This window comes from Empidonax traillii, unplaced genomic scaffold (genome assembly GCF_003031625.1).
Source record: "Empidonax traillii isolate 1590-97213 ecotype Southwest subspecies unplaced genomic scaffold, ASM303162v1 scaffold284:size1552100, whole genome shotgun sequence".
Lineage (NCBI taxonomy): Eukaryota > Metazoa > Chordata > Aves > Passeriformes > Tyrannidae > Empidonax > Empidonax traillii.
The window spans coordinates 179,344-203,851 of NW_020955477.1; the positions used below are offsets into that span (position 1 = coordinate 179,344).

Below are 24,508 nucleotides of genomic sequence, written 5' to 3' on the forward strand. Positions count from 1 at the left end.
TCTGGCATGCAGGCTGTTTTGTTTCTGTTGGGGACGCAGAAGTGTCTGCCGTGTGAAACACTCAAATGAGTGCACTGTGGCGTTCCTTCAGGTTTCCTTGTTTATTGTTCTTCTCCCTTTGAAAGGGAGAGATGACTTAAAATGTGAGAGAAGCGATCTGCGGGCCAGTGACCTCGCTGCAGCTGAAGCCCTCACCTACCCCTACTGGCTTACCGTGAGGAGCCCAGGCCGGCACTGCTCTTCAGACCCGATTCGGTAACGAGCTGTAGGTGGAGCTGTAGGAGCTCAGTAGTGATGTTCCACTCGGTTGAAAAAAAAAAGAAACCCACATAACATTTACCTTCTCCCTACAATTGCGCTGCCTCCTCTATGTTCATATCCAACACATAAAAGGGGGGAAGGCAAGATTTTCATCCTCAGGCTAGGGAGAAGTTCCTGCGGTGAAGATAGAAGCAGGGCTAAAGAAACCGCGTGGGGAGGAAGGACTTCTCGGTGCTTCTGAACTGTTCGCTCCCTTCCCCGCGGCTCTGGGCTACGGCCGCGGAGTCGGAGGTAACGAGAGCCTTGGCTTCATCCTGCGGGCGCCTCGGGACAGGTTCCCGCTGCCTCTCTGGGGAGAAGGGGGTGTTGCGGAGGGGCGAGCCCCGCGGAGCGGGCGGGGCCCGCGGCCGCCCCGGGCCCGCCCCTGAGCGCAGCGCGGCGGGCGCGGAGCCCGCCCGGCCCCGGGAGCGGAGCCGCTCCTGCCCGGGGCCATGGCCCTGCTGCCGCGGCGCTTCCTCTGCTTCGTCCTGGGTAAGTGCGGGCGCCGCGACACAACTTCCCCGGGGCCGGTGGGGCGGCGGGAGAGGCTCCCTGGGAGCCGCTCTGCGCTGGGAAGGGGCGCGCAGCCCCGGCCGCCTCCTCACGGGCTTCAGCGCTCACACCCCGCTGTCCCTGAAACACGGGGGAGCCTCCAGCCTGGCGTCACTGGCGACACAGGCAGCGGGTGGGAATCAGAAAGAGAAATTATCCCAGAACGCCGGGTCGCATCGCGCTTGGCCTGGGAATCTGAGGCGATGATGCTGTTGGACACAGCCTGCTTTGTGTGGGATTCCCCGCTCGGTAGGTGAGAGGTACCGAACCGTGCTCGTGCTGGCAGCCGTCCTTTTGCTGCACATCTTTAATTACTGCTTTAGGAGTCTCTCTCTTCCCGTTCCTGAGCCGCAGGGCGAGCAGGCAGCCAGAAGTGCTCGTTCAAATAGACCTCTCTTAGGTGAGGTCGGATGTTCCAGGTTTTACGGGTTGGAAATTGCTGTCGCCCGGTTGTTGCCGCCGGTGCAGCGTGCCCTGGTTTCTTTGCTGCTCCTGGCATTGCAGTTGCAACAGTTAAGAGAGTTGTGCTGTGCTTGTCACCTGTGCACCCGCAGCAGAAAGATCGTGTACATGTGCTCTGTAAAAGTGCGTTTATTTACGGCGCTTAAACCATGCACCTTTGTCCTAACGCTGATCTTCCATGAAATCAAAGTGCTCCTTGAGGACGCCCAGATTTCTCCCTCTTTCCCTTCCTTCTCCTGTGCTGGTTTTCTCCTCTAAATCCTGGTGAATAATGCGCTGAGCTGTGCTGCAGGTGGTGGGCTTACCTCTACCACCTGCTTAACTATTTGCCTCTCTTTAGCTGTGCAGGGGCAGGAGAAGGCTCTGCCCTTGGACAAGGCATGTTCTCTGTGCTGGCTTGCAGGGAAAGGCTGCAGGTCCCTGGCTGAGGAGCGAGTGGTCGGTGCAGAAACCTGTGCCTGGTTTTGCTGCCAGTGAGCACCAACTCCTACCAGTTAGGATTTCTCTCTGCTTTCTTTTCCCAGTCCGTCTCATTTTCCTGACCCTTCCTTCTCTTGGTTTGGGCACTGCAACAGCTGAAAGCGAAGCAGGACTTGCTGGTACTCCAGGCTGCTCTTTTCCACCTCCAGTGGGCTTGGAAGCAGCAGGATGCTGCCTCTGCCTGATGACAGCTAATGATGGTGCTGTGGATATGTTTGTCTTTACCTACATCCTTCTCATGGGATTATTTTTTTTTTGAGTACACTTTGTGCTGTTTAACAAAAACCCAGCCTTTTTGTGCTTTCCTGCTTCACAGCCCTGCACACAGACAGGGCTGCACTGAAATTGCAAGTGACAACTGAGTGCCCAGGAATCATGGTAGAGTCATGAATTTTGAGGTCACTGATGCTTCTGGGGAAGCAATTGTTTTAAAATGAAAAGAGTATTTTGAAAAGGGGAGGATACAAAAGGTGTGGGAAAAGCTCTGCTATTATATGTGCTGGGATCCTGCTATTGTGAGTGCAGAGCTGGCAGACAAATCTGGAGTGCCTCTGCTTGACACCAGGTCTGGCACTTGCGTGGGGAGCATCATCTCTGTGCTTGTAAATCCTGCCACTCCGTTTCAGGGCCTCTTTGGGCAGGCAGCAGGGAAGGAGGGTGAGTTTTATAGCTCTGTGTTGGTGTTTTCGCTGCCAGCCCCTGGGCCCGACTGCTGCCTTGGGACACTTGGGAGGCTTCCTCGGTCGCTAACACACCTTCCCTTGCAAACTGTTGAGAGTTTTATGAGCACTGAGTGTGGTTTATGGTGGTCTCCTCCCCAGAGCTGGGTTTCTGGAGATGTGTCCATCTCTGTAGGCAGCTCAGCCTGAGCTCAGGGGCTTTCACTGCGGCTGGTCCTGCCCCGGCTCCTGCTCGCTGTGTTCAGCTGTGCTCTGCTGCTGCAGCCCACAGCAGGATGCAGAAGTGGTTTTCTGGCTCAGAAGAACTAGATACTGTCTGAGATCTAACTTCTGTTGCTAGTTGGGAACATCCTGTGTGCTCTTACAGCCTCTACAGGGCTCCTTGGTGGTGGGGAACAAGTCCCTGGCCTAAAGCTGGGCAAGCTGTACTGCCCGGCTGGTGACTCCCAGTTTTGTGTGTGGTGTGGGCCAAGAGAGGATGGGATGACACAGACCCTCTCCCCATCACCATAAACCCCTGGCTGTACCAAAGCCACAGTCCAAATCCTGGCAGGATGTTTGGCCAAGCCTTCCTCCTGTGCCAGACAAGCCTTTCTCTTAAAGCTTTAAGTAACTTCCCACCTCGCTGCAGAGTCTTTCAAAAGCGGTGATGGTCAGCGAATCGGCCGTCCTAAAAATAACCTTGGTCTCATTCAGCAGGCCTGAGATCCAGCTGTATCCCAAGGTAACCACTTCCATTAAGGTAAAATTAGGCTTTTTCTGTTTGTTTTTTTTTTTTTTTTTGCTACAGCTCCCTGCAGAGGCTTCTCAGGAGGGGATGAGCTGTGGTCTTGCTCATTGTTAGTGGGGCAGTGATGATTGGCACCACATCAGCTCTGCGCTGTATGCCAGTGCTTAAGGGCAGTGCTGGGCTGTGCTGCTCGGATTTCTTTTGGGTTTAGAAAGCTGCATTACTGAAAGAAATAAGAGGCAATTGTAAATAAAGCTGGTAAAATATTAATATATCATTGATTCCCTCCATCTTCTGTCTATGCTGTATGGCACTGTGTTTGCATATTCTGCAAAAAATGATGCTTTCTTAGAAACAAAAGGTTTTGGCACTGTTTATGACCTCTCTTGGAAAACAGGAAATTCTTGAGCTCATTTGTATCTTCTCTTCAGCTGCTGGCATCCCTGCAGTCATGAGAAAAGGTAGAAATGTAAAACTTTTGAAATCCTTCAGAGTGTCTTTAATTGTCTAACTGTATGTATGAACAACATGACTTTGATCTGTGGTCCAAGATGCCTCTGGGAAAAGATGTGGCAGTGAGAGGAGATGCTTTGGGTTTTCTGCACGTGCCTGAGTGCCTGTGAGCCTACGAGAAGGATACAGAGGGACTTTTTATGAGAGCATGTGTAGGAGAAGGGGGAATGGCTTCACATTGACAGAGAGCAGGGTTGGATTACACGTTAGGAAGAAATTCTTCTTTGTAAGGGTGATGAGGCCATGGCACAGGTTTGCCCAGAGAAGCTGTGGATTCCCCATCCCTGGAAGTGTTGGAGGCCAGGTGGGGTGGAGCTCTGAGCATCCTGATGTAGTGGAAGTCCATGGCAGAGGGTTGGAATGAGATGGTCTTTGAGGTCACTTCCAACCCAAGCCATTCTATGATTCTATATTCCTTTTGCCCTGTAACCATCCTTAAACTACCTTAATACCAAAGCTTGGAGCTTTGCAGGCTGTGGTCATCTCATCACTTGAATTTGCTGGACTCAAAAATTAAAGTAATAAGAAAAGATGAACAGTAAAAGTAATGAGAAAGGGAAACCTCTGAAATGCTCTTGAATTAAAGGGCCATTAAAGCACCGGTGCTGTGATCTCCTAATTGTGATGACCCGGGAGGTTGTGGGTAATGAAAACTTAAATGCTGTGACCTGGTTGGAATGAAATTAGAGACCTCATAATGGCTAAAAATGGGGTTGGCATCTTTTATGTTTTCACAGGGTTGGGAATCATTATCAGGTCATTGCAGAGTTAAGGGAGGTCTCGAAAAGCTGTGGGTGGGAATCTGGAGTTATTGCTTTGCACTGGCAGGTTCATGGTGCCTCTCTGGCCAGCTGTGCAGTCTGGCTCTGTCAGTGTTAGTGGGTGTTTGGGGGAGGTTTGGGCCCCGAAGTGATGGTTGTGGTCACAGCCCTTACCAGCACAGACCTGCACCAAGAGAGGACCAAAACCACCGCTGGGTTGGAGAGAGAAGAGCATTGCAAACCCCTTATAGGGGAAAACAGAGCATGTTTCAGCTCGGTAAAATTGCTAAATGCCTTTTTCACTTCTAAAACTTATCTATGGCTAGGGTTTGCCAGGCTAATTCCTGCTGTGGGTGGGTGAATACCAGGGAATCCTCGTCCCTGTCTGGTGTTGTGCTGCTGTGGGTGCTGCCTGTGAGCTGGCTCATTTTAATAATCAAACCCAGTAATGAACCTGCTCAGTGTTCTCAGTCCCTTGTCTCTCTGCTTCTACAGCGTGAGCTTTTGAGGATTTAAAAGCACATCCTAACACCTCAGGAAAGCATCCCAGCAGGGCAGTGGGCAGCAGCCTGGATGAAAACCTCTGGATTTTGGTCAGGGGCAGGATGCAATCGATCCCTCTGGGCTTCCCTGTATCCTTTAGGTTAAAATGTTGGGAAAGAGGCAGCTCTGTGTGTGTGTGTGTGTGTGTGTGAGTTGCAGAGAGGTGCAATCTCTGTGTGCTGTTCAGCTGGAAGGAAAGAAAACCGCATCGAGAAATCTCTGTTAAAAAATGAATTATGTCTGGGCTGCTCACAGGGCTCAGCAACAGATTTTGGTCTGGAAACTCTGCATTGAAAGTATTTAGTCAAGCTGCTGTTCTGTGCAGCCTGTGATGAATGCAGCAACAAGACAGGGAGACTATTTATTTTGGTGTTCTCCCTAAAACAAATTTTTTACGTTTACTCACTACGTGCTTCCTTATGGGTGATCTGTTGGCAGGTTTTCTTGTCTCAGATGGTAGATGGTCCCATGGAGCAGAACAGTCCATGTTTAATGCCCTCAAACCCGTTGAAAGCTGAGCCGGCAGGGTGGCAGCGTGTTGTCTACAAACCGCGGCCAAGCACTTGTAACCTTGGTGTTACTTTCCCTGTTCTTATTTTAGCCTCAGTCAACTGAAATAGCCGAAGGAGAAAATACTCTCAGGGGGCGGGAGGAGAGTGCGTTTGGCTTTAGCAACATTCCTGAAATCTTGAGTGTGGTGGCTGCTCTGGTTTTTCCCTGGGTTTCTGCAGCCAGACCAGGCTGGGTTTGAGACTGAGCTGACATCTGGCCTCCCGTGGCGTCCCGAGCTTTGTTGATGCTCTAAAAATAGCTCTAAAGCCCGAGTCTAACACTGGGTTAAGGTGTTGGGATGGCAAAGCTGGAAACCACAGTCCTCCCCTGGTAGGGAGGAGGGAGGTGGCTCGTTCTCAGGGCTGGCATCCCTTCAGCCCCTGGCTGCTGCTGCCGACCTCGTGGGCTGTTTGCAAAAGAGGAATGCACAGAATTCCACGGGGATCCCTGGTTTCTTTCACCCTCCTTCTGGGAGCAGGTATTTGATGGCGGTCGCAGGCAGAGATGGTTTGAACTCGGAGTGGTGAAGTCAGGGCTGTGCACACGTTGCCAGTGCGTGTCTAAAACCTGTGGTTTTCCTCCATGAATTCAGTCAAGGAGAATCATTTTCCAAAAGACCCCGCTATTCATTAAGGATATAATTATCTTTGTAACTAACAGCTCATGGCAGATTTTTCCCTCCCCTGGTTTGCAATCAGCCAGCAATTGGATTTCAGCATGGCAGGGTTTGCAATTCATTTCTCTTTCCTCCCTTTTCTGCTAATTTTGATTTTATTTTACTCACTGAATGAGTTTGGGGGGGGGGGGGAATAAAAGTATTTGCCATTCTGCCCTCTGCAGTATCAGTAGGGACATGTTTCTGAAAAGGTGCTTGGCAGCCTCTAATGGATAACAAGGACATTCTGTAACTCGTGCTAATACAGGTGAATACCCAGAACCTAAAAACCTTTAATCTGATTTTTTAGCTCGGTGTAGGAAAGGAGAACTTCATCCCTGCTTCTGGAATGGTGATTCATTTTATTACACAAAGCAAGATAAAGAGGTAGCTTTTTTTTTTTTTTTTTTTTTCCCAGCCAGCACTAATGAGGTATTTTGCATACAGCTGAACATAATCATGAAACCCAAAAGGATGTCAGAGGTTTTAAATTTGGCATCCTGTTGTGCTTGTGAAGGAAGGAAGTGATTTATCCATCGAGCTGATGTTTTGATGATCTGTAGGCATTTACTTTTTGCCAGGATGGGGGTGTTTGAGTTTTTGCTGTCGCTTTATAGCTATTCCAACAGGGCACAAAATAAACTCCCTAAAAATAATTGCCAGGGAATTTTTATTTGAAGTTGAGGTTGGAGCCAGCTGCCTGGAAGCAATGCCTGTTTGAGGGCGTTTCTCTTAATTTTATAATTCTTTTAAGCAAGTGCCATGTAAAGACCCTTGCAGCCAGCGGATTTGATGATATTTTTGTTAACTAGGGAGTGGGATTCCCGCTCAGGCCGAGCTGTGAGTTCAGGGGAGGGTGCATGGGTCACTCATGGGTTCTGGGCCCAAGGCAGGAGCTGGGCTGTGTCATCAGCAGAGATGAAACCCCCTGTGGGCAGGCTGAAGGCCAGGGTGGTTTTCATTTCAGCCTCCCAGATTATTTGCCTCCCTGCAGAGATGTCACTCTGTGGGGCTACAGAGCTGGGATGGGTGGCAGGGTCCAAGTGCCGGGTCCAGGGAGAGGGGCTGGAGCTGCTGCCATTGCCCCTCACTGTTCTGGGGGAGAGCACTCGCAGTGCTCTGGTGGGACGTGCTGTGGTGAAACCTGGTGCCCTGTATTACTTTAGAGCAGGTTGTAGGCTCAGATTTGTTATCTAAAGATCATCAGGCTGCCAAAATAATAGGAGTGTAGCCAAAGGTCCTTGTGCTGGCGCCTGTGCCAGGAGCCGTGTCCGGCTGCCAGTGTGCAGTGCCAGAGCCGGAGCCGGTGGCTATTTGGGATCCACCTGTTTCCGCTTGACCTTCTCCTGTTACTGCCTTTTACTGTAGGTAAGTCGTCTTCTTCTGCCCGGGGATGTTTATCCCCAAGAGTGTTTCTGGAGCATCCAGCCTGGCTTTGGTGAAGCACAGCCCTTGCTGCCTCTGCTCCTGTGCTCATCTAAGCCGCGTCCCCCAGAAATGGGACTTCTGGGGATGGCCCCAGCGTGCTCCTCAGACCCACCACACTTTGTGCTCTATTCCCTAGGATGGGGAAGCCTTTGGCCCCTTTGGAGGCCCCATCTGCAGCCCAAGCTTTCCACATGGCCAGGTCCCTGGCTGAGCGGGCAGTGACTTTCTGTGCCAGTTCTGCATTCAGGTGTCCCCTGTGTCCCGGGCTAGCAGGGTTTTACTCTGCCTCTCACCCCTGCCTACACCCCTGGCACAGCAGAATGCCAGTAGAATTTCTTTACCTGAAGGGCTGTCAAATATTGGAACAGGCTGCCCAGGGCAGTGGTGGAGTCCCCATCCCTGGAGGCACTTTAAAGCCATGTGAATGTAGCACTTGGGGACGTGGTTTAGTGGTGGGCTTGGCAGTGCTGGGTTGAGGGTGGGACTCGCTGGTCTTACAGGGCCTTTCCAGCTGAAACACTCTCTGATCCTGTGACATGGGGAGCCAGGGGGAGGCCCGTGGCCGTGCTCTTCCCTGGGGCTGCAGTGTCTGCAGCTCACTCCCCAAAGCAGCACGAGCAAAGCCACAGCCCCATGTGTGTTTTCCAGGGGAATATCCGTTTTCCCACCGTTGAGCTTTCCTAGCCCTGCCTCTTCATTTAACAATTTTTCCCTGCTATGAGGCTTTTTTTCCCCCTCTGAGCCTGAGTGACTTCTCCCCCATCCAAGTTTCCTGAGTCCTTGAGTGCTTTGAAAGCTTTTATGTGGCTTCGTGGCAGTGAGGCTGTCGGGCAGGCAGAATTAGGGGTGAACCCTCCATCTGCAGAGCTCATGGGGGAGCTCCAGCTGGGCTTTGTAACCATGTTCAGGCTGTGCTTGTAAATGGCTTTGTTCACTAAAGGAGCTCTGAGTACTTTCCTTCTGGTGCTCCATCTGCACCCCCTGGAGCAGAGGGCAGGCAGGGAGGGGGGAACGCTCCTTCTCTCTGAAGTGAGCAGTGGCAGCGTGTCCAAGACATCCTGGGATTGGCCTTTCCAGGTCCTGGGAGTCAGGCAGATCTCCCCCCACCTCCCAGCATCTGCTCTGCCTCTGGAATCCTCACTGCGCCGTGACTCAGCGGCCTGCTGAAAAATCCCCACTCCCTTCCAGCACATGAAAACCCCCAAATCCCACGAGTTCCCTCATAGTTTACATCCTGAGTGGTTCTGCTGGGAGAGAAAGTCCTGCGGATTAAGGGACAGTGCCACAACACACCAAGTGAACAAGAGCGCAGAGGCTGCCTGGTTTTGGGACCTGAGGATATTTCAGTAGCATCCATGAGCAGGTTTGGGATTGGGTTCCCCCACGAACACCTGCAGGGTGTGGGCCCCTCCATCCATCTCCATTCCCAAGTTGCTGCACAGCCCAGACAGAGCCCAGAGGCGCTGCCAGATCCCAGCAGCTCGGGGAGGGGGCCAGTGCCCCCAGTCTGACTCAGCCAGGGAGGAGGGGCTTTAAAAATACATTCCCCGTGTAAAACCAGGACAGAAATAGCCTTGTCAGGGCTCAGAGGTTTCATTTGACTGTGGGGGCACATCCTGGGCTGTCAGCAAGCAGAGGTGTGAGCAGATGGCTCTCTCCTTTCTCAGAGAGGAACACACAGCCTTGGGCTGGCCACCCTGCCCTTCCCAACTCCAACATCTGCAGTTTTCTGTTCCCCAGCTCCAGCCAAAGTGGGACACAGCTTTGCTAAGCACCAGCTTAGTTTTTCCTGGTGAACCAAGGCAGTGTTTGCCAGCTCCAAAGGCTCTGCTGAGCTGGTGGCTGCCCAAAGCAGCCCCAGCAGGAGGTGTGTTTTTAAGCAGAGAGAACCAGACCCTTCCCAGGGGTCTGCAGATACTGGAAGGGCCAGTTTTTCAATTTTTTTTTTTTTTTTTTGGCTCTGCTGAGTGAAAGGGAAGATGCTGAGAAATGCAGTTGCTGAGGACCAACCTGGCTGGTCTGTGTGCAAATGGGGGGGTCCCAACACCAAGGGAAGGGTTGGAAAGGAAAATAAGGCAGCCTGAGGGAATGAACATGTGCTTTCAAGGCTTCTCAGGGCTGTGCCTGCAAAATCCCCCTGCTCAAAACCTGCTCTCCTGGAGCCATGTGGTACCTCCAGCAGCCACATGGAGCTGTGATCCCCACTGGAGGTTTGTTGTCACCAGGGTGAGGGGCTTGGAAAGGACAGCTGTGAGTCTGAGGTGTCTGGGGGTTGTTGGCCACGAGAGAGGGGGACAAAATCAAGTTTGGGGTTAGCCCCGAGAGACCACCTCCTTCCCAGCTGGTGAGTACGTCTGTCTGGTTGGGCTGTACCTGGTTTAATCTCACTAGGTTTGTACCTGCTGGGGCAGGATTCATCCCACTGGATGGGGACGGGCGGAGGGCGGGGCTCGGATCACGCTCAGCAAACGAACACCAAATTTCCAGCTCCTACTGGGTTTTATTCTGCAACCGAGTCCAAACCACGAGGCTTGTTTTCAATCAAACAGCAAAACCACCAACCCAAAAGGGAGGGGAAAACAGACTGTTTTCATCTGGGGCCTGTTGAGGGCACTGATCATTTCACACTGGGGGGGTTACAGCATCTGGGAGAAGCCCAGAGGAAGATACTGGGGTGTTTGTTCTTAGAGCCCAGAGCTTTGCTGGTGCTGCATGTGCCTTGTTCATTGCCAGCCCTCTTGTGAATGTCACTTTGCAGTTCTCTGCCATCTTTGGGGTTTAATGAGACCTCCAAGCTTTTTGATGAGTGCATGGCTATTTCCTGCTCTTTGCTATGAAGCCCTGAGCAGTTTCCCCCCAAAGGAAGATAGTCACCACCATGGATCCAGCAGGTGGATCCATTCAGTGCTCTGGGCTTCTTGGAGGTGCTGGGCTCCCACCCAGTTAGCTCCCTGAGTTAATTTTATACAGCCCCTCACGAGAGGGGAGAGTAGGAGTGGTTTTGAGTCCACCTTGGTGGGATCTCCCCAGAAATGAAACTGCCTTACGTGGGACTCGCTGCCCCCAACTCTCCCCGTGCACACATGCCTTGGGCAGCATCCAGAGGTCGAATGCCAGAGAGCTGGAGTGGCAAGGCTGAGGAGAATGGGGCCAGAGACCAAGGAATTGTGCAGAGGGGACACTGATGTGAGATGCAAAACCTTCCTTGCAGAGAAAGCTCAGGGATTTCTGCTGGCGAACTGTCACCATGACAAGTGTGTGGGCTCGCAGTGGTGGCAGGAGGAGGGGGTGGCACCCACCAAGCTGTTTCTGGAGGGGTGACCCAGAGCTCTTGGCCCAGACTCCAGCTCTAAGAAGTGCAATCTAAAAAAGTCCAGTTGTTTTCCCGAAATTTTGGTAACAATTCAGGACCAGCACTATTTTTCTGCAGAAATAAATGTGTGACAGTTTTTTTTTTATTTGCAGCTAACTCTCAGTAAGCTGAATCCTGGTAGATGCTTGCTGGAACTCTCCAGGTTATCAATCCCAGGGTAATCAGGAGGATCTGGGATGCCTGCAAAAGCTGTCCCTCCAATCACCTCCCCACTGCTGCTCTCCAGATGTTTCCTGTGAGGAGGCAAATGAAGGATCCTTAAGCTTGCATCTTTTAACAGGCAATCAGGGATTCTCTCTGCGGGGAAGGTTGTTCATCAGCAGTTCTAGTGATAGCAGAAGGAAGAATAACTTCATAGTGACAGAGGGCAGTTAGATAAGATATCAGGAAGAAATTCTTGGCTGTCAGGGTAGTGAGACCTTGGCACAGGTTGCCCAGAGAAGCTGTGGCTGCCCCACCCCTGGCAGTGTCCAAGGCCAGGTTGGAAGGGGCTTGGAGGAACCTGAGATAGTGGAAGGTGTCCCTGCCTGTGGCAGGGGGGTGGAATGAGATGAGCTTGAAGGTCCCTTCCAATCCAAACTATTTTGGGATTCTGTGATTCTCCATGTTGAGGTGGCACCTAAAGACCAAGCAGAGGTCCTGCATGGCTCCAGTGGGATGCTCCCAGAGGACCACCGTGTTCCCGCCGCTCCTGATGCCATTTTTCCTGAGGGAACGGGAGCGCCAGAGGCCTGTGAGAGGGGAGCTCTTTGGAGGCAGCTCAGCCTGGGTGTGTAGTCATGTTTTGGAGCTCATTTATTCAGCAGCTCCTTATGGCCTTCACAAATGGATGCTGCTAAGTACAGAGACGTGACCGCTCCGGAGCTCAGTTATTTACAGCTCACTGCAGCTGACTTACCCCATCTCCATCAGCAGGGCTGAGGGCAGAAGGAGAGCCTTCTGGAATGAGAGCCAGGAGATTCAAAACTCTCTCCCTGCTTTTTTTTTCCCCCTGCTGTTACAGACCCTGAGCTCATCCCAGCCTGACACGGGTTCGGGGGAGATCTGTAAAGCAGCAGGGATCTGCGGGTTTAGGTAGGGACCGTGTGGAAATGTGGCAGGAGCTTCTCCTCACATTGACCTTAAAATGTGTAATTACAGCTCAAGTCGGTTCTCCCCAGTCAGCTGAAAACAAAAGGGCTTTTTCTGCCTTGCTGTGTCCGGCTCCATCCTGGCAGCGCTTACACAATGGGCTCTGTTGGGCCTCGCTCCTCTTGGATGCTCTTTGCCTCTGGTGTGTAAGACAAAAGAGCCCTTCACCGTGTTAAAAATCAAATTTCCACGTGAAGGGTCTTGGTCCCTGGCTGATGGGTCTGGTTTTCCTGCTGACTACCAGCTGTATGTGGCTTGCAGCTCCCTGCAGCCACTTTGTGGTTCTCAGCTGCTTCATCCCCGTGGTTTATTCAGTGTTTCTCTCCCTCTCCACCCAAGGTGGAGCTGCCTCTTAAGGTGTTTTCCTCCAAGCAGCTGTGCTGTTGTCAGGAGACATTTGGGCATTCCAAAGGATAGTTGTGGTGCAAAGGACTTGTCTCCAGGCTCACCCATGCCAAGTGAGAGTGGGGAGGAGCAAAGCCAGGTGAAGGGCAGCCTGGCTGTGCTCGGTTAACTCCTGCTTTTCTTTCTCCCTGTGCTGCATGAGTGTTAAATTCCCTAAAGCGGCTTTGTCTTCCTCGATTTCTCTCCCTGCTTTGTGTGTCTCACTCGTTTCTTTCTGGCTCTGTTTCCTGCTTTGCTCCTCGGCCCCTCATCCATCTGCCTTTTGGTCTGTTCTCCTCCCCTGCTCTCCCCTCTTCCCTCTTGCTCCCCTGCTCTGCACTTGACACGTTCCCCAGCAGCATTTTCTCTGCAGCTGCTTGTCCAGACGTGTGATGGGCATAATATTTACAGGGCCCTTGTCCTTTACAGTCCAGTGCACGGCCTTCACTGCGGGGTGACCCCTTGGGGTGGCACCTGAGCCTCCCTCGGATGCTGGTGCTCGCTCAGCCGAGTGATGGGAAGGGGGGAGAAGCCTCCCAGCCATCCATCATCCTCAAGCCTGCCCAGACTCAGATTTGCAGTCCAGGCCTCACATAAAATTACTGTACCTTCCCTTCTCCTTCTCCACTTTCTCCTCATCCCTCTGTGCTTTGCTTCAGCAGCTCAAACCTTCCCCTTTCAGAGCAGGGCTCATCTCTGGCTGATGAGGTGCTGTCAGGTGAGCCCCTGGCTGGTATCAGCTGGGGAGAGCTTTAGATTTTGATAAACTCAATTTTATTATTATTGCAATAGTGAGGGTTTAACGCTCCTTAACTCCTCACAGTTGGTGGTGGGAGGCAGCGTGGGAGCCCTGCAGCCAACCAGAAGCATCACCCAAATTCCCTGAGTTCCCAGCCATTGCCATGGGATGCTGGTACCTGTGTGCTCCGAGGATTTCGGGGGCTGCAGAGGGATGATGTCCCATGGTGATGTCCCTTGGCCGCTACATAAAAGCAGCTAAATTCTGTTGTGTTTAAAAAAAAAAAAAAGATATAAATAAAGCACAGAGTTATTCACACGTGGCAAAAAATAGAGCTGGTATGTGATGCCTGCCTGCAGAGTACTCTAGGAGCTGAAGAGGCACGAGCTGGCTCTTTGGGACCAAGGGAAAGGTATTATTTATAGCCAGGCTCAGTAAATCATCCCTCCGAAGGTTTGTTTCCCCTTCCCTTTGTAGAATCCCTGTCCTTTTCCCTTTCTCCCTGCTAGAACATGGCATGGATTGTGCTCGAGCCTGTAAGCAGCATCCCTGCCTTCCCTGCTCCCAAACCAGAAGGCACCAGGTGGCAGGGACACGTTCCCAGAGGGGGGTTAAATCAGCGCCAGGGATGAATTGCCCTGTGCCAGACCTCATGCTCTGTACAGGTGGTCATTTGTTCCCAAATGTGGCCCCGTGCAGGTGCTTTGCTCCAGCAGGGACCTGGCTGGGAGCCACGGGGTTATTCCCCACCTTCCCCAACACCCTCACTCATTTTGTAAACCGAAAGCCTGGGCATTTAAAGTCCAAAGGTGCATGCCAAGCAATCAGCAGAGAATGAATCCGTGTCCTGACTTCTGACTTACCTGGCATGTCTTGAATAATGGATTTATCAGTGTCAGGCACTCGGGAGGGGAACGGAGGCCGGTGCTGCGGGGTCTGAGGGGTGTGAGGAGGGGAATCAACCTCAAGGAGGTTTTGGAGCAGCTGGTTGAGAGCGGGGTTGCTTCGATGGCAGCTCTGCTGTGGTGGGTGCCCTCTGGGTGGGTCCGGGGGCCGTGGTTGTGCCGTGACCCAGCACAGCAGAGCCTGACCCCGCCTGCCCCTGGCCTGTCTTCCAGCCCAGCACTTCATCGCGGCCACGGCGTGCCAGGAGCCGGACTACGGCTGGATGATCCGGCACTACTGCCTGAAGCAGTTCCAGCTCAGCATGGAGGGCATCGGGCAGCGCCTCTGGTGTGACTGGGATGAGACCGTGGGGTAAGTGAGGCCTCTGCTCGTCCCTCTAGTCCTGCCACCCCGAGCCCACCTGCCCCTGTCCTCGGGGTTTGGGGTTTTCTCTCCTGGCGAGCGATAATCAATGTGCCGTTTCACTCCGCTGCTGGTGCTGCCCTGGCTCCACCCCTGCGTGGGGTTTCCAAACCAGCAGGGGGGTTTGGATGAAGGGAGATGGGTCTCCAGAGGTTGTCTCCAAGCTCAGCCATTCCGTGTTTAAAGAGGCTTTCAGGGAGCCCAACCTGAGCAGTGTCTGGAAGTCAGGGTGGTGGTTGTGCTCAGCCACGTGCCTCAGCAATGCAGCTTCAGTGGGAGAAGACCACAACTGTCTGGGAACCAACGGGTTAATAAAGCAGCAGATTGGGACCCCTGTCACGGCTTCTGGTGACTCACAGCTCGATGGACATATTTTCCGTGAGATCCTTCATTTTTTTTCTCAGCACTCTGGTTCTCCAGTCAGTCCAAACCTCAGCTTGAAAACCCCATAACCCACTGAGGGGCCCTCAGACCCTTTCTGTGAGAAAATCCCAGGCTGTCCCACTGGACCTGCTGGCTCAGCCCCTGCTTCCAGGAGTTGTGTGTTGATTTTTCTAAGCAACTAGAGGGAGAGGCTGGAATGGTATGGCATGGCAGTCCTCTGCTAAGCCTCCTGTTTGTAATCAGTGTCAGGGAGTCAGTGGTGATTTATGACTTGGGAGAAGCAGAGATGCAGCTTCCCTAGTGGAGCACCTTTGGGGGATAATGAGGGTGATAGGGGAACCCTGCTTGGTGCAGCCCCAGCAGGGAGGGCAGGGATGTTGCTTGCAGGGAACGTGTTGGATTTTTGGGGAATTTCTTTCAGTTTTATTTTTATTGCAAAGCACCCAAACAGCGCTTTCCTTGGATTAGCTCTTTACCATTTATAATCAGCTGAGTATTTTCAGTACAACCATAAATCGTTCTCCTGGTGATGAGATGGTTTTGGCTGAAGTTGCAAAGGCCGGTCAGGGGTGGCCATGTGTCACCAGGAAGGCTTGAAAAGAGAAAGTAAAACCCCTTTTTCCCCCTTCAGCTGACTTTCCTTATCATACAGCGTTGTTGAGCCATGGCCTTTCCCTGGGAAAATGAAGCAGAGGACAAAAATGAGCTCTTGGGACACCAGTGGGGATGGAGGTCAGCTGGAAACGGTGCTGCATGCCATAAGCTCTTTTGCCCAAAAATTAGAGGTTTTGCAAGATCTCGGTTGATTTCCTGCTTCATGGCCCTTTATTCTGTGCCATATCAAAAACTACACACAGCTGTGTTTATGTATTTTTAGGTCAAAGGTTGTGCTCGATGATCTTGGAGGTCTTTTCCAACCTTAATGGTTCTATGGTTGTATTCTGTGATTCTAAACATACACACTGGGTGTGCTGAGTGTCCCCCAGGGGCAGGACTTTGCTTTTGGTCCTGGTTCAGTGCTGTCTGTGGCCTCCTTGATGAGCTCAATCCATCTCTTTCCCCGGCAAAACCACTGCCCAGGGAGCAGAGGTGTTTGGAAGAGCTTGTTCTTTATCTCCAAAATCCTGTTTTTCTCCTAAATAGCTTTAACTAAACTTGTTCTTGAGGCTCTTGGAGGAAATATTGATAAGCTTGCAGTGTTTAATTTGATTGCCTGAGTCCATTTGCTGCCTGTGAACAGATAGCTTGGGGTCACTTAAGAGATGACATTCCTCTGATCCTCTTGTGCACTGGGAAAACTCAGGCAGAAAAATCTCAGCTACTGCAGTAAATAAGCTGCAAGGATATGGGGTTTGGGTGTCCACCTTGCCTTGCTCCCTGGGTGTGTGTGTGAATCACCAGCTCCTTCTGGACGATGAGCAGGAGGGGTGGCAGTGGGTGGCATAGATGGCTGGTCACCCCTCTGGCTTTAGGGGAAGGGTTTGACTTCCTCCAGGTGTGAGATGAAGAGATGGAAATAGCCCACCTTTTCCCTAGAGCCTGTTCTTTCCATATCTTCCTCCAAACCAGGGAATTTTGATGCTTGAAACCTGTCTGAAGCAAGGAGAGATGCTGTGAGGTTTTGCCTCTGCCAGGACCTGAACAGCTTCAGGTTTGGAGCTGTGATTTCCTATATCACAGCATTTAAGCAGCAAAGTGCCCATAAGGTACTTTCCTGCTCAGTTGAGGATGACACGATGGGAACATCTGGATAAATGAAATTGTCTCAGCAGAGTTTGTAATTGTGGTTCATTGGTCCTATTTATAGGCTGCAGATGCTGCTCCCATCTTACCCTCAGAGGCATTACCTGAGCTCTGGCCTCACTGGTGCTGCAGCGTTCCCACTTAACCGAGGGGTCTCTCGGCACCAGGAGCATTTGGTGAGGTTGGGCTTGGACCATGTGGACCAGGACCAGCTCTCTGGGAAGGTTTGTCCAACACCACTGAGCTCTGCTGGCTTTCTTAGCCGTGCTTATTTAGGGAAAGTCGATGTTTCTGGATATGCAAGTCTTGATCATGGACCAGGGGAGCTCGTGTGAGCTGCTACACACTTCAGGAATGGGATGCCAGGTGGTTTTTTATACAGTAATTAATTCCAGAAGCTGGCCATGAACAGTGACTCCTGGGAAGGGAGAAGGACTAGAGTGTCCTTCCACACTGAGAAGTGTTTTCCCTTGGATCACTTGGTTTTCTTCCACATCCTCCTCCCCCAGAGGCCAAGCAGTCTGGAACGGCCTCGGATGCTCCTCAGATCCTCAGCATTCTGGTGTTTTGTTTTCCAAAAAACACAACCAACCAAACAAAAGAAACCAAAAAACAAGGGCGGCTGCCCTGGGATTTAGAAGCCAGACTGGAGCTGCAGCGGGGGCTCCTCCGCTCCATGGTGGTGGCCGAGCTGCTTTAGCCGGGAGCTCAGCTGTGCGGGATGAATTCTCCCGAAGACCAACTGGGCTATTTTGATTCCCAGGTCCAGGTTCGTCGGCGTGGTGACTGAGCCGGGGGGATTAGCTGTGTTCTCCCTGGGGGCAGCTATTTTGGGGATGTGGAGCGCTGCTGCCAAAGCTGGGGCTGCTGGAGGGGTCGGGTGCCGGCCGCCCTCCCACGAATGCGTCAGCAGGAGCTGGTGACTTCCAGCTATTTTTCCTGCTCGGTTGTGGCCGTGGCCAGGGAATGGATTTGCCTGACGGGTCCGTGCGTGGCGTCGGCGCAGCAGGATGGGGGGGACGCAGCTGCGGGTGTCACTCCAGCCGAGCAAGGCATCTTCATCCCGAATATCTCCACCCCGTGGCATGCCTAAACATCTCCGGGGAATGCTTTCCCCTTGCCGCCGGCATCCTGCGGGGAAGGAGCTCCCCGGCGGGAGTGTGCTGGTCTGACAGCTGCAGCCAGGGGTGGAGCTGCAAGCTCCCGGCTCGCCTGGTACCCTGGCTGGGGGCTGCTCCCGCAGCTGCCAGCACATTCACGCTCTGCCTTCAGGCTATTTGTCCATTATTTACACAAAACAGATTGATCCATTCCCCTATTATCTCATTATCTACTTATTTATCTTCAGCTCGCCAGGTCCCACTGGGTACCCCTTCATCCTGTCTCTGAGCTTGCCCTGCAGAGGAGGAAATCAGTGTTTTCTTTTAATTTACAAAGCAAAAGCAAAGCCTTGTGGTGTTTTTCCCGTCTGAAGCATGGAATTTGGGTAGGATAGGAAATATCCTGATACTTGTGGCAGAAGAGAGAGCTGTCAGTCCTGTGAACCCCAACCATAGTGTAACACCACCCGCATCCAGGTGCTGTCAAGGAATAAATGCCAGATCCAATTCTAGTCTTGTTTGCAGCGGTAAAAAGACAGAGGAATTCCTTAGGATTTGTAGCAGTTGTAAGCATTTGGATGCCATCAAACCCTTAATCACTCCTTGACTGCTTCCCACCTGCAGCCTGGCCCCATCTCCATTCATCCCCACGTAGTCCACGGTGTCCTTTAAACCATTTCCATGGTGACAAGGAAAACAGATTTAATTGCAGTTCACATGGGGTAAGGAAAAATATTGAGAAGCAAGTGAGGCTGCCTGTCTCCCTGCAGTGGTGGGATCGTTTGTGAAAACCTGCCCTGCTCCTGGTGCTGTCCTACAGCAGCTCAGTAATCACAAGTTCTTAATATTTTTGTAGGAATTAAAGCCGGACTTTTGGAGTGTTCCAAAGGGTTTTAACTTAAGATGATGCTGTTTAAGGTAAAACCAAAGGAGAGGAGGAGGTGGAAGAAGCAGGAGGTGGTGTGGCCACAGACCACTTCTCCTTTCCCTCTCCTGCCATTCCTGGTAGTCTCCACAGAGACTCTGGGGACTTTTTGGAAGCCCAGCCAGGGATCTTCCTGTGTTTAACCTCCCGCTTTCGGTAGCCCCCATAAGGCCCTGCTCAGCAGTTTCAGGGAATTGAATGTCTGACTTTGTCTTGGCAAACCAAGTATATTTTATGAATAAATGATTTATTTTATTAATGATATAATATTAGACTAAAAAGCCTTGCTCAGAATTATTTACTACACAACACAGATAATTATAATTATGGATACGGTGCCCTATTTATTGAAGCAATATTGAAGCAATGCTATTAAAGCAAGCAAAATAATTATTAAGTAGAGATTGATGTTACTCACCCGTAGCAATGGCCGTGGGTAAATCTGAACCCCCCTGCCCTTCTCCATCCATCCCTGGTAACTTTTGCAAATAGGGTACAGTTCAAACTGCTTTACCCTCCACTTAGGCAAAGCACCCTGCTACAACTTTCTCTCCAAAGAGAGTTTTAGCTCCGTAACTGAGGGTTACAGCTCTTTCTGGACACCAGGAATACCATGATCATCCTTGCAGCTCCCAGAGCTCAGCTCAGCTTTGCCTGGTATGGCAGGGGACCTCACTGTCCTCGGCTGGATTGTGGCGAGGGGAGGGAGGGCAGAGCTGGGCAGGAAAACGAGATATTTCACCATCAGCCCGGGATGAATTCCCGGTGGGACGATGCTGGCACGGTGCTAACGCAATAACGCGGCTCTGCTCGTGGGGAGAGAGAACCAGATGCCGGTTTGGAGATGCAGTGGGAGGAATGTTTGCCGTGGCTGTGGCAGGGAAGAGCGTGCTCAGCCTCGGCCATCAGCACTGCTGCTCTCCAGTGGGATCTTGATCCCATCTGATGAGGCGTTGCAAGCAGCCTGGATTCAACCAGTCTGGTTTATCCGATCCCAGCAAATGGATCCCTTTGGGATCCCTCTCTGGTGCTGGGAATGCCATCCCCTCTGGAGCAGGGGGGCTTTAATTAAGCAAAAATCAAAGGGACAAAAGACCTAGGGTACAGTAAGGCACCCCATCAGCCCCTCTGGGCCCCTCGTAGCCCCAGAGCCCCCTCCCAACGCTGCTCGTGGGGCTGGAGCTGCTCAACTCCTCTCCTCAGCTCCAATTGCTGCAATTCGGCCGCTGCCTCCGTGCAAAGGGCAATTACAATTTATCCTTTCATTGCTGGCACCACTTGGCTTTGGTTCCTTGAATGTCTTCATGTCTAATGATGGGAGCAGCTATTTATCTCACGGAAGCGGGGAAGGGCTCAGCCAGCTGCTGTGTGGCCCTTCAGCTTTAAAAATAGCTTTTATTTGCCTCTCTGGTAACACTGTCCCTCTGGTTCCTGAAGATCCTTCGGCTCCCTGAGATCTCCTAAGGATGCTGATGGACGGGAAATGGTAATTTTGCACATCGGGATGCTGAGCAGAATCTGCTTTTAGCAGCTGCAGGCACCCCATTAATTAAATCACCGGGCTTGGCAGGGGCTCCCAGTGGTGCTGCCGTGTGCCTGTTGGCACAGCCCGCCCCAAAACCGGGCTGAGGAGCTGCACAGCAGCTGTGGAGACTGGCTGGGAAGATGCTTATAAAACATTTCTTCCCCCAGGCGGGTTTTTAATTGGCGAGCTGGGGCTGGGTTTGCTTTGCTCCTCTCGGATTAGATGTGACTAATTGGGATGGGGGAAAAAATTATGTACTTTTATGCATAGTGAGTTTTAAAGCAGGGAGGGTTTGAAATGGCCCAGCACAGGGACAGTGCCCCTGGCCCAGGGCTGCTCATGGTTTCTCAAATGTTTAAAAGAAAAAAAAAAAAAAAGGAAAAATGAACTTGCTGGCTATAGAGGTGGGATGGGTTGTGGTCCTGCACAGCTTCAAAGCAGGCAGTTGGTTCCTATGCAATCTCCTCACTTTTAGGCAAATAAAAGGAGAAATTTAAGTAGATTTAGTGTACTCACTTATTTCTGTCCCCCTTTGGATGAATCCACACCAGGATGGTGCTCCAAAGGCTGGCAGCCAGACGAGCTGCCATGGGTTTCCTGAAGGTCTTTGCTTAAAATGTGGGTCCATCCTTTATTTTTTAATAGCACTGGTTCAGCCATGAAATCCTGTAAAAATTAACACAAACCAAACAAAACCACCCCAAATTTGTTGTTTCTGTAAATATTATTTCTGTTTTCATGTCCTTTTTTAAATGAAAAGCCACTTGTGCTGTGGGTGAGCACTCAGAAGTGCCATCAAAGTGGCAAAACCTTATGGGAATGTTAAAAAAAAAATCCATATATCTTTATACCCCTCTAGCTAAAAAAAAAAATCAAAACCCCATATAGTTTTATATGGGTTATATAAATTTAAAAAAAAAAAAAACACACTACATGTTTTTATAGGGTCAGATATATCTGTCTAGCTACAACCTCAAAAAAATTACTAAAAAATTTAATAAGTAAAAACTCAATTATAATCTCAAATAGCAAGTACACACCTCTGTGATAGAAAGTACGTAATATATTGCACAAGGAGGGATATATTATATGGCCTTTATATGTTACATAATCATATAGTATATACTTTTTATTAGATACTTTATATACATATTGTATAGTGTATATTATGTATTGTAAAAATTTTTATATTGTACATTATAATGTAAATCATGTAATATATTGCCTATATATGTAATTATTATAATCATATATTATTATCTAACATATATATAGCATATAATATATAATGTATACTAGCATATATAATATAATTCATCATCATCATCATCATCATGGCTAGGCTTTGTGAATGAAGATTTGAGTATATATATATATATATATATATATATATATAAATATAACTATATAAAATATATTGATAATATGAATATTATATAATAATATATTATGTATATTATACTATATATTACACAGTAATATATTATACTATATATTAATATATATATACTATATATTATATATATAGTATATATATAATATATACTAATATAGTATACTATATATTACACAGTAATATATTATTAATAAGAATATTATCTAATAAAGGAACATTATATACTATATAATGCATATTATGTAATATATAATACATATGATGTGCTATATACTCTCTATAAATTATGTGCTTAATGTCATATAATGTTTTATATAAAGTATACAGTATATTTTGCTGTGTGTGGGGGGGAGGTGGCGTGCCCGTGTCCGGGTGCTGGTCCCCGGTGCCACGCGGTGCCCTTGCCTGTGTTGCAGCACGTACGGGGAGCTGACCAACTGCACGGTGCTGATCGCCGAGAGGCTCGACTGCTACTGGCCCAACCGGCAGGTGGACGAGTTCTTCGTGGCCGTGCACAGACAGTACTTCAGGAACTGCTCCCCGTCCGGGCGGGCGCTGCACGACCCCCCGAACGCCGTCCTGTGCCCCTTCATCCTGCTGCCCGTGCTCGTCACCCTGCTCATGACCGCCCTGGTGGTGTGGAGGAGCAAACGCAGCGAGGGCATCGTGTAGGGAACGCCCCGCGCGGCCGGCACAGGGGAGGGACGCGGGGGGATCTCCCCTGGAACGCGCCTGGCTTTTTGGGAAGACCCTGGCGGAGGAGCATCACGGAGGGTACCAAGCGCTGGAAGCAGAGACAGCACCGCTACCGCTCCTCTTCACTGGTGCCCCCTCGCCACACCCCCCGGCGGTTCCCCAATGAAGGCATCATTTACGACAGGGTTGTTGGGCAAAATGGGATTCCGGGGGCCAGCGAGGCTGTCACGGACTGCCCGGGCAGCTGGGAGTCCTCCTGGGGTACCGGGGAGCACCACTCACCCCGGGCATCAGCACTGCTGCAGCTCTGCTCCGCCTGGCCCAACTGCCTCCTCCCTGGCAACCCCCAGCATCGTGTGCCAAGAGAGGAGAATTTTTAAGAAAAGAAAAAAAAAATTATATGAGGAAAAAGGGTGTGGGGAGTTGAAATCCTGCTTTTCCTGCAGTGCCGGCGCAGCACTGAAGTGTAACTGCAAGGCCGGCAGGTCTGGGTGCAGCAAAACCTCCACGCCTTCCTCTTTTTGTCTCTTTTTTTTTTTGGTTCCCCACACTTGGAAAGGCATCCTTGCCCCCAGCACCAGGACAAGGCCTCCACGGGGTGGGTTTTGCATGGATGACGGGCAGCAGTGGGTGAAAGTCGGTGCTGGGAGGTGGTGGTGGTCATGGCAATACCCGGGGGCTAATGAGGAGTGGGAATAAGGTGCTTTTCCTACCTAAATAAATAAATACCTACCTAACCCAGGTGCCTGTCTCCGGTGCAAATCCTCAGCTCTCACCCATTCCATGAAGGCTGAGGTCAGAGGCCCCCCCTTAATGCCCAGAGACCACCCCAAGTGTTGACCCTCACCCTGTGGGCACTGGGGTAGCACTGGGGGTCCCAGGGAGGGGGTTAGAAGGGCTACCCCCTAGAGGGGGGTCCCCAGGTGTGGGTGGGCAGGTCAGGGGTCCACCCCTTTGGCAGCATCCACGAGTGGGGGCAGATCCCTTGGTGGGAGACTGGGCAGCATGAGGGATGGGATCCCTGACCCTACCCCTGGTCTCCACCCTCCCCAACAGCTCTAGACCACTCCAGCCCCCTTCAGTGCTCCTTGGGGAGACCCAACTGCTATTTAGCACTGGCCCTCACACTTCCCAGAAAGCCCTCCCAAATGGACACACAGCCCTCTGCTTGGCCTACCCTGCCCAGCTCCCTTCTAACCCAAACCACTCTATGATTCTACCTATATACACAGAAATACATATAAATAACTTATATTTATATAAACCCCCCAGCTCCTTAATTAATTCAGTTTATTTTCCTGGATGGTGAGGTGATGGGCTCTTAGAGGATAAGGTGTAACATTTTCCCAGCTCTGTGTATCCTGGATGGGCACAAACCAATGCTCAGGCCTTCTTGCTCAGGGAAAGGAGGACTCTCAACATCCCTTCAAAGAAAAGATTTAAAGTGTAGGACCACTAGAAAGACAGGCTAGAAGGCACATTGCACAAAACACCTATTCTTATTATTTAACAGTATCCAAACTTTATTATTCTGCTCATCTCCTCCAGGCAAGCAAAAACACAGGGAAGGGGTTTAACAGCAGGATTCTTCTGGGAGGTGGGGATGGGCTTTGAGAGCTGCAGCTCTAGCTCTGTTCTCTGGTACCCTAAACCTGCTGCCCACCCTGGCACAGCTTTCCTGGCTCCCTGGAGCTGCTCTGCCTTTGGTGCATCTGCAGTGCCTTCCCGGGACAAGTTGGGAGCCAGGCGTGGGTAACAGCCCAAGAAATGGGGAGTTCAATCCCTTTTCCTGAAGGATGGAAGGTGATAACAGCACCAGGGTGCCACTACAGCAAGGATTACTCATCTTCATGACAATAAACTGGTTCAGAGTTTTCAGCTCAAAAACAAGAGAATCCTTCTGATGTATTTCTGGATGTATTTCTCAACCCTTCTATTTTTGTGAGTGTTTTACTTCTTACCTTCCCTGACATTTCTGTTTGGGCAGCAAAGATCTCTCACTGCAGCTGGGTGCTTAAAATAATAGGCTGATCCATGTTTTAACTGTGAACAGACACGCTGGCACTACTGTCCTCAGGCACAGCTCTCCTCCTGCGTCCCACTCCCTGCATTTCATCTCCCTGCTTTCCCAGACCTCCAGTAACAGCT

At 50.8% G+C, this 24,508-nt stretch overlaps 1 protein-coding gene across 2 annotated transcripts; it reads left to right on the forward strand.

Annotated features, from left to right (window-relative positions):
• The first annotated feature begins 677 nt into the window (after nucleotides 1-677).
• On the forward strand, nucleotides 678-23,093 carry RAMP1 (receptor activity modifying protein 1). Of its 2 annotated transcripts, none has more exons than XM_027890312.1 (3): nucleotides 678-792; nucleotides 14,402-14,540; nucleotides 22,081-23,093. In XM_027890312.1, the coding sequence occupies exons 1-3, from the start codon at nucleotides 753-755 to the stop codon at nucleotides 22,334-22,336; spliced, it is 435 nt and encodes a 144-aa protein (XP_027746113.1). In that variant the 5' UTR covers nucleotides 678-752; the 3' UTR covers nucleotides 22,337-23,093. The 2 variants fall into 2 exon arrangements, with proteins under 2 accessions (XP_027746113.1, XP_027746112.1); XM_027890311.1 differs by lacking the exon at nucleotides 678-792 and adding an exon at nucleotides 1,019-1,101.
• The last annotated feature ends 1,415 nt before the right edge of the window (nucleotides 23,094-24,508 follow it).

Coding starts and splice junctions, on each gene's coding strand:
- RAMP1 (XM_027890311.1), top strand. CDS start 1,056: ATGATGCTGTTGGACACAGCCTGCTTTGTGTGGGATTCCCCGCTCG. Junction 1,102..14,401: donor TGTGTGGGATTCCCCGCTCG/GTAGGTGAGAGG, acceptor CCTGTCTTCCAG/CCCAGCACTTCATCGCGGCC. Junction 14,541..22,080: donor GACTGGGATGAGACCGTGGG/GTAAGTGAGGCC, acceptor CCTGTGTTGCAG/CACGTACGGGGAGCTGACCA.